This window comes from Notolabrus celidotus, chromosome 19 (genome assembly GCF_009762535.1).
Source record: "Notolabrus celidotus isolate fNotCel1 chromosome 19, fNotCel1.pri, whole genome shotgun sequence".
Classification (NCBI taxonomy): domain Eukaryota; kingdom Metazoa; phylum Chordata; class Actinopteri; order Labriformes; family Labridae; genus Notolabrus; species Notolabrus celidotus.
The window spans coordinates 4359112-4368559 of NC_048290.1; the positions used below are offsets into that span (position 1 = coordinate 4359112).

The following is a 9448-nucleotide window of genomic DNA, read 5'->3' on the forward strand; positions in this document are numbered from 1 at the left end:
CAATAAAAATATCCCAAATGTTCAATAAAATTTTATATATTTAAACCTGTAATTACACAGCCCAATCACTGGAAAGGGAAAGAAGAAGAAGAAGGCATTGAGCAGCCAATCATGTTGTGGGGTGAGAGGTAGGCGGGGCTTAAAGATGTTTGGAGTGGAGTGTAAACACAGCTGAAACGAATCTTTCAGGATGTGGGTGAAAGACGAGCATGGAGACAATTTCTGCTGTGCATTTGGAACACTAAACAAACAACACCATAAATCTGGATGGAGAGGCACTAGAAGAGGTGGACACATACATATACCTGGGAAGCATTGTTGGGAGGGATGGAGGCAGCGAAAAAGACATACAAGCTAGAATAGGGAAAGCTAGAACAGCTTTTTTAATATTACGGCAAGTATGGAACTCCAAACACATCTCCACGCAAATTAAACTCCGCATCTTCAACTCCAACGTCAAGTCAGTTCTACTGTATGGGGCGGAAACATGGAGAACCACAAAAGCAACAGCAAGCAAACTGCAAACATTCATAAACAGATGCTTACGACACATCCTAGGAATCTACTGGCCTAACACCATCACAAACGAAGAGCTCTGGCAAACCACACAACAAGAACAAATAGAAACACAAATAAGACGCAGGAAATGGGGCTGGATCGGGCACACCTTGAGAAAACCATCCTCCAACACAACCAGGCAAGCCTTAACCTGGAACCCCCAGGGGAAAAGAAAGCCGGGAAGACCCAAAAACAGCTGGAAAAGGTCTGTCGAGGCAGAACTCAAGGAGAAAGGAACATCTTGGAAGGAAGCAGAGAAGATCGCTCAACGCCGAACCAGCTGGAAGAAGTGATTACCTATGCTCCCCCAAGAGCCAAAGGGTTTAAGTCAAGTAAGTCATTTGGAACACGTCTAACCGTAGTACAACTTAACTTGAACTTTCACTCAGGAGCAAAAATCTGACTTTAAATTTAAATGGAATAACGATTTGATATTTATAGTGATAATAATCGATATCGACTGATATGAAAAATTTGAGCGTGATAACATCTTTTTCAATATCGCCCAGCTCTAGTTTGAACACTCTAAAGGATAAAAGCATCGTCTTCTTTTATTATCTCCTTCAGCACAGGATACACTGCAGCAGTATACGTGCAGTTAGAGTTACAGCTTTCCTTCCCTGTCCTCTTCCTCACACCTTCCTCTGACCCTGTGATGTTTTCCATTGAGGTTGCAGGAAAGTGCTCAGGGCGAGACGGGGTGATATTTAAGACTCTTTGACCACAGGCCTGCTCTTCTTTTAGAGGTGATCATGATATTTATGTAACCTTTAACAGGCATCACCTTGTTTATAAGAGAGTGTTCTGATGGTGTTGGATCATCTATACAGTTAATGGGGCGTGCACTTTGAGCTTAATTAGAGCATCATTTCATCGACCTGTCCTGTCAGCAAGGGGACACTAACATGACATTTCTAAGACATTATCTGCAGACATCAGCGTGCATGACTATTCACAACCCCTCCTCAAACATTTAGCTTGTCTTGTGCTTTTTTAAAGGGATGAAACCTTTTGTTATCTACTTTACGATTCACACACTGCATTACCTCTTGTATATCTTTAGACAGATGTAATCCCTTCTGCTTCCCAAGTGTAACAAGCCTGTTTAGGAATCTCTTCTCTTCAGGTAAAAGGTTGTCCTGGAGCTTGTTCTGTCAAAATAATCACACAAGACATAAAAAATTATTTCATACATGCAGAGGTACGACTATTATGTCATGCAGTTTCCCTATTTTTACTAGCTGGCAGTATAAATGGGTCAGCTAGTTAGTCCAGAGTGGAATAACATATGGCATTGGCTGGCACTGATTAGATCAGACACAGTTTCTCTGCAGAGCTAAATAAGAAGCAGTGACGGGGTCAGATGAGGGGGAAATATCCTTGATCTCAACATAAGACCCTGAAGTTATGCACATCAATCACTTGCCCTCATTTTCCTCTGAGAGATAATCCAGCTAACGTGATTAATGTGTCAAATCCTCACATATTACATTTAATTAGCCTCACTTCGACTCCGTTAATGCCTGAGATGACTTTAACACCTCATTACTATCTTAGTGCACCAGGGTTCAATAAAGGACAGTTGTGATATCACCTTTCACGTCCTTCTTGTTGTGATGGATGTGTTTAAATCTGAACGAACCTGCAGGGCGGTGATTCGCTGGAACACATCTTCCCTCATACCGATTTCCACGTCAAACTCAGACAGCTTCTTGTCGGCGTCCGTGCTCGCCGTACGAACCTCTTTGGACGGACAAACGTACTGGGGGAAATCGAGGACATGGCGTGAAGCTGAGGGGGGAGAATGAAAAGAAGACCCCATGAATGTGGGCATGATTAGTGCAATGCTGGAAAAACAACTTTAGATTAAAAAATAAAGTGTTTATATTTGTTTTCACTGTCTAAAAATCTCATTTAAACGCAAAGCAAATATGATTTTATCCCTGTATTTTTCAACTCAGCTGCTAAACATCAACATTTTCAGAAACTGTTCAAATTCAGTGGTGGAAAAAAGTAATATTGCATTGAGAATCTATCTTAGGTCTTATTTTTTGTTCAGTTTTGAACACATTCTCTGTTATTTCTTGATTTTGATACCAACAATGTTGAGAACTGGCATTTTGAAACTGTCAAGAATTTAGCTTTGTTAGTTTTATATCATTTGTATTTGTTTATGTCTGTCTAATGCTTGAAACACAAAAAAGATTTTTCCAAAAATATTTCATGACAATATTTCAGATTATGTAAAATCTTAAGGGTGTCCGAGAACTTTTTTCCACCACTGTACATCGTTTTGTTTGCAAAAGGGCTCTGTGATTTCCTAAAACTGCTTGTCCCACTACATTTTTTGCAAATTAAAGGTATGATATGTGATGCATTTAAGGCCCTGTGTCCACTAATGGTGTTTTTCAGTCATGCGTTTTCAGCACTCAACTTCCTCAGTGCAAAAACACCCTCAGCCTCCACTGTTTTTGCTCACTCTGCACTCTCAGTTAGAAATTGTTTCCTGTTTTGGAGCACCATTATGCTCATCAATGTCACTTTCCAGTAACTGACCAATCAAAACCAAGAAGGGGCGGGTCTTTTTGGAGGAGAAACTCCCCACGCTTGTTTATCAAGGGTAAAATTAAGAGTCTGGGCTGCTGCTAATGCCAGGTCACAATTCTTTTTAATTGTTTTAACATTTTCTTTGTAAAATTTCCTAAAGTATACAGAGCAATTCAAAACAGACCTACAAGTCACTACCAAGGGAAGTGGAAGTGCTGTGAGATCACTTTTGTGGCTGAAAAACAGCTGTTGTTGATAGTATGATTTCAGGGTGATATGGAGACCCCTAGTGGCAGAAGTTTCACACTGCCCCTTTAACTCAAACACCCTGTTCAGGGGTTTATTTGGTACTTTTCTCAGCAGAGGATTATGTGACGACCTCACCGCCAGGCCACAGGGTGTCCCTGTCTAGCTCTGCTGTTGTGAGTCCTGGTTGAGGTTCGACAGTCAGAGGAGTTCAATCTGAGGTCAGTTCTCCTGAACCTCCTGGTTCCTTTAATCAACCGGTCCCTGACTCTCTGGTGCTCCCTGGCTTTCAGTGTGCATGTCCTTAAGATGCCTGGTTTCTTCAGTTCCTCTGTTTTATGATGACGTCTTAAGTTTTATTGAATTAATCTGTTTTATTAATGCCAGCTCATGATGTCTCCCTGTTTTCCCAAAAACTTTGATTCAGGTTATGACAATTAACACACATTTGGGGCTATTATGATCAATTATCCCTTTATTAAATGAGAATTACTTCTAGAATAACTTCATGTCTGTTAATAAAAAGGTCATAAGGTGTAACTGTGTGGCTTGTTGATTTATTTTAGGAGAACAATTAAGCTCTATCGCAAAGACAAGTAGCATCAAGTCTTTTGTTTTGGTCTTTTATGATTGTAGGTAAGAAGACAAACATAGAACACCAGAGTTACTCACATGCATATTCCAGTTTGGCATTAGCCAATGCTTTCAGTGTGTTTTCCACTGAAACGCTGTCTATCTGTAGGGATCCGATGTCGTCGTAGACCTTCTTGACTCTGTTAATCAAGCTGTCAGCGGCTGCCCTGATCTCAACTGGAGACAGGTCCCATCTCAGCGGGTTTCTCTTGTTTCCAGCCTGAGAGCAGTCTCTGGCAGATATCACACAGTTGTTCTGGATAGTCATCCTCAGGACGGGGTGAGAGACTCTGGAAAAACAAGACAGCCAAACCGGGTCGAAGGTCGTTAAAAACAGATTAGGGCCAAGGTAGGGCAAGAAGAAAAGAAGGAAGATTAAAAATCAAGAAGGAAGATTATTTTTTCTTACTTTCTTGGATTTAGAGTAAAAGGCAAAATGCTGACAAAGACATGGTGAAAGTCAAAATTTTAGTAATGCTATAACAGACCACTTTACTGTATTCTCAAAAAATGCAAACAAAAACAACTAAAATATATATTTTTAAAAAACCTTTCCCCTGATTAATTTTATGTAAGCCTGACTCTCACTAAAAGTCTGAGTTTTTTCTAAACTTCTTTAATTTCATTCTCAAAAATCAATATAAATAATCAAAAAAAAAAAAAAAAATTACATAAAAAAGGGAGAAAGTCAAAATGTTACACTGTAAAACTTTTGGTATTAAAGCTTGAAGATTCGGCGTGTAGAAATTGAATATTTAGCAACATCGAACTAGATCTAGATTGAAACGCTCCCCTGCTCACCCCGCCCAGAGGTGAAGCTATGGTGGCCTTTGAGGACAAGAAACTCCTGCGATGCACGATAAGTCTGACGCACCATTAGTCATGTTATTTCAAGATGCAAGATGGCCGCCTCCATAGAGGGGGTCCCATTCCTTATGTAAGATATTAATGGCTCATGCTAAGTTAACTAGCTTTCTATGAATATTGAAGTCCAAGATTTTGACTTTAATCTCAAAATATGAATAGAAACAAAAATATTATTTATATACGGAAGCCCTTAGTGGACATGTACGTACATTTTATTCACTCTGTTTTTGATGAAAGCTTATTTTCTCAAGATCATCAATTATTTTTCTTGTTATCTCAAAATAACAAAGATGGTTTTCCTGCAACAGAGGATAAGTTTGTCTTCAGCTCAAGACAATAAGTAATTTTAACTGTTATCTTATTCTATTTTTATGTATTTATTCATTCATTTATTTATCTACTCAGTTTTATTGATACTTTTTAGCCTTAGTTTTATTTTTCAACTCTTATCCTTACCTTTTAAATCTATTTATTTAAACAATTTTTATTTGTTAATTTTGATGCTTTAACTTATTTTAATTACACATATTTTATTTTGGTGTGCATTGGTCTCTATTTTATTTTATTTTTATGTTGTTCTTATTTTTCATTTGTATTTTTATTAGTTTTATTATTATCATTATTATTATCTTCCACTAAAATGTCTTAGCATTGTTTCATTTTTGCTTCTTTCTTGTTTTCAATCGCTGTAAAGCACTTTGGGTTGCATTTTATTTGTATGAAAGGTGCTATATAAATAAAGCTTGATTGATAAAGCTTGAATAAAGCTTGTTTTCTTGTGATAATAAGATACAGAACAAGTTATTTAAAAATAAAACTAATAGGCTGGTCACTAATAGAGATGTAATGTTCAACCTTTCAACCCTGCTTTGTAACTGTTTTAGCTAGGTTTACCTGTATACATTTTATTTATAGTATCATTTTAATCAACAGCCCCCTCCTATTTTAGTGCGTTTTATAGTCAATCCCACACACCCCATTTTATTTGTATTATTTGATTTGATCTTTTAATTGTTTTTTTTATCTCCAAATCAAAAAAATATATATAATAAATGATCCTATATAATGACTTTTGATACTCTTGATGCATTTTTGTTTCTAAATGTCACTGTAACTGACTCAATATCATTGTAAATGAGGGTTGCCTCTCAATGATCTCTCCAGTATAAATAAAGGTTGATTGATTGATTAAAACTGGGGGGACAGGGCCTTCTCTGTCACAGCCCCCACCCTCTGGAACTCTCTCCCCCAACACCTCAGATTCTCTCCCTCACTCACCAAATTCCAATCCGGACTCAAAACCAACCTATCTACAAAGGCTTTTAACATATAACTGATTGTCAGATAAATACTCTCTGCAAATATACATGTAGATACACAATGCAACAATTCTCAAGCAGAATTCCATATTTCTATTTTTTGTATTATTTAACTACTATTTTATAATGTAAAAACTACCTCTGCAACTCACCACTGCACTTTATCATATTATTTTAGCCTGTACATATTAGTCAAGCCTATTTGTTGTTTCTTTGTATTTATAGCTAAGGTTATTGTTATTATATTTTTATTTTATTTTTTATTGTAGTTCTTATTCTTATTCCTATTCTTATGCCTTGTACAAAGAGAGCACAGTTTACTAAAGTCAAATTCCTTGTGTGTTCAAGCATACCTGGCGAATAAAGCTGATTCTGATTCTGATTCTGATTGCTTTTTTGTTTTGTTTTGTTTTATTTTTTCTTGTTTTGTTTTATTTTGCTGCCTTGCTTTCCTTTGCTTTTCTATTGTATAATTTATTTTCTTGTAAAGTGTCTTGGAGAATCTTTTAAAGCGCTTTTAAAAATAAAATGTATTATTATTATCATTATTATTAATAATAAGGGAAGTTAAAGGAGTTTGAGTACAAGTTCTGATCATCTGAAGTTGAATTAAGGTCTCAAAGAAACAACTGAAATCAGAGTCAGTAAAATAAATGAATGTTTGTCCACTTTGAGCTTCCGTACACAGCCTACTTTAAAAACTAGCTCCTTGATTTGTGTTTAGTAAAGTCTACCACTAATTTAGGAGTAAGAGTGAATACAATATTTCAACTTTACTCTCAAAAAATAAGAAATAGAAAAATAAAGTCCTCCTCTTTTGTTATGCACCTGACCTCCTTCAGAGAGTGTAACACTTCACAGTAAAGCTGCAGGATGGAGCTCAGGAGCTCAGGAGCTCAGAAACAGGTGGCAGCAATGCAGGCAATAAATTCTTCAACGTCGCATTAGAGGCATGCTTTGCATATCTTCCGTGCTCAGTGGAGACCTTTTCCATGTCCACTCAGTGTCCAGTTTCACAGCAGGACATGGAGAGGAAGATTGTCAGAATAAGTCCATATAGTAAAGGCGTTGGATAATTCCAAGGCTGAGCCAAAAACACTTTCAACCGGCTCAGCTATTTCTAACAGCTCAGAAACAACTATTACATATCAGTTTAATTTATAACATGACATCGTGGGAATGAAAATGCATTGCATGAATTAGAGGTTGACTGTAACATTTAAGAAATGAGTTGCACAGAGGTTAGATACACACTCAATATGGCAGCGAGCAGGCGGTGTAAACACAAAGCATACCTGCACACTGTTCGGCAGACTCTTAACGCACACATGCCGGAGGATTCATGCGCTTCAATCCGAGCTACAAGCACTGAACTCCTCCTCTTACTGTCGCTCAGTCTCAGCAGCAGCAGCAGTAGCAGGAAGAACACAGATGAAGAAGCTCCCTCTCCTCTCTCACATGTGGAAAATGTTTCTCCTCCTTATTTCCGCCGTGAACTTACAGGCCAGGGATGGGAAGTTCGACTCTCTTGCGTGAGCCGGGTCTTTTGGCTCGACTATGCAATGAGAGTCGGTTCTTTTTGTCCGGCTCTCAAACAGCTTATATTTTTCAGTTACATTTTTCAGTTTCTTGACCTATATTTATTCTGAGTACACATATAAGTGTGATCATTTTATCACATTTATACTGAGTTTTACATATCCACAAATGTTTTACTTTAATTAGATATTATCAAATATTGTAACATATCTGTAATGATATATATTTTTCTTATTTTCAAGCATTGTACAAGACAGAAATATGCAATATTATGTAAACCATCCATCCATTTCCATCCATTTTCTTCCGCTTATCCGGGGTCGGGTCGCGGGGGTAGCAGTCCAAGCAAATTGACCCAGACATCCCTCTCCCCGGCGACACTTTCCAGCTCCTCCTGGGGAATCCCGAGGCGTTCCCAGACCAGGCGGGAGATATAATCCCTCCACCACGTTCTGGGTCTACCCCGGGGCCTTCTCCCAGTTGGACGTGCCCCGCTAAAGGGAGGCGTCCGGGAGGCATCCTTATCAGATGCCCGATAACGTTCCACGTCCAAACAGCCAGTCTATGCCACCGGGGATCAGCACGCCCAGGCCTCCCGCCCGGACCGCCACCCGGCCTCCTACGCACCCAACCCCCATGCCTACCCCTGCGAGTGGTGTTATTTTTTCGAGCTGAGCCCGACCGGGCTTCATGGGCAAGAGCCCGGCCACCAGACGCTCGCCATCCAGCTCCCCCCCCGGGTCTGGCTCCAGGGGGGTGCCCCGGTCTCCTTCTCCGGGCGAGGTAGCTCTCATCCCCAATTGCCGTTTCATGAAGGCTTTTTATGGAAACCAATTCAATTAAAAATTCAGGTGCTAAAATTACCAAAAATGCTAATTAATTAATTCCCAACACATTAATTTCTAAGTTATCTGATTCAAATAAAACACCACTTAGTAATTTATGTAATAAGTGATGCCACAACCCAATACAGCAGATAAACTTGATTTAAAATTCCTGATGTAATAGATTTTTTTAAAGTTAGCTCTGCTCAAAACTTTGACATGACTTCTTTCCCTTTGATATTAATCCCTAGTTGTCCCTCAAAGTTGTTGGTAAAGTGAGATATCCCTGCATGATAATCTATATCTACATGAAATTCACACCACCCTTTTATAACACCTTGTTTTAGTTTGCAATATTGATGCAAATACGTCATTCTGCTTAAGCCAGCACAAGGAGCTGAATTGGAAAGAGAAAAGAAAAATCAATTGGCCCCAAGATGTGACCCTGCTACCCTCTTGTACTTAAAGCTGGGGTTGGTAGTCACGGAAAACTAGCATGAATTTGAATGTAGCATTTCTTCAGGACTCCGTCTAAGCCAGCTGAGTGATAATTTCATAATGATAATTATCATGATATAGGTTTTCTCAATATAAATATAAAAATGTTCGATAAAATTCTATATAAATAAACCTGTAATTACATCCCCCAACCACTGGAAAGGGAGGCGTAATGAGCCTTAAACACTAGTTGCCACCATAGACTGTATAAAATATGGACGTAGTATCCGTGACGTCACCCATCTGTTCCTGAGAGCTGTTTTGAAGCCAATTGACGGCGGCAGCCATATTGGAAATGTGGAACTCAACCAGGCAGAGTGTGACGTAGTGTGAGCCTCCTAGCCAACAGCTATGTGTTCCCGACCAGGAGTCACATCAGTCATGTCCTTATTTGGGCAAAAACTCCCAATCTTAATA

At 38.8% G+C, this 9448-nt stretch overlaps 1 protein-coding gene across 2 annotated transcripts in view; it reads right to left on the reverse strand.

The window, feature by feature from the left end:
• Positions 1 to 9448, reverse strand: part of nln (neurolysin (metallopeptidase M3 family)) — a 32925-nt gene that overhangs the window by 8206 nt on the left and 15271 nt on the right. Inside the window, exons 1-4 of one of the 2 annotated variants that reach the window (XM_034709969.1) lie at positions 7466 to 7652; positions 4024 to 4274; positions 2201 to 2349; positions 1605 to 1709 (exon numbers count right to left, since the gene is read on the reverse strand). In XM_034709969.1, coding sequence (XP_034565860.1) covers positions 1605 to 1709; positions 2201 to 2349; positions 4024 to 4274; positions 7466 to 7500 — 540 coding nt within the window. In that variant the 5' untranslated portion in view covers positions 7501 to 7652. Of the gene's footprint in view, positions 1 to 1604; positions 1710 to 2200; positions 2350 to 4023; positions 4275 to 7465; positions 7653 to 9448 lie in introns of those variants that run through there. The other variant, XM_034709970.1, reaches the window with a different exon arrangement.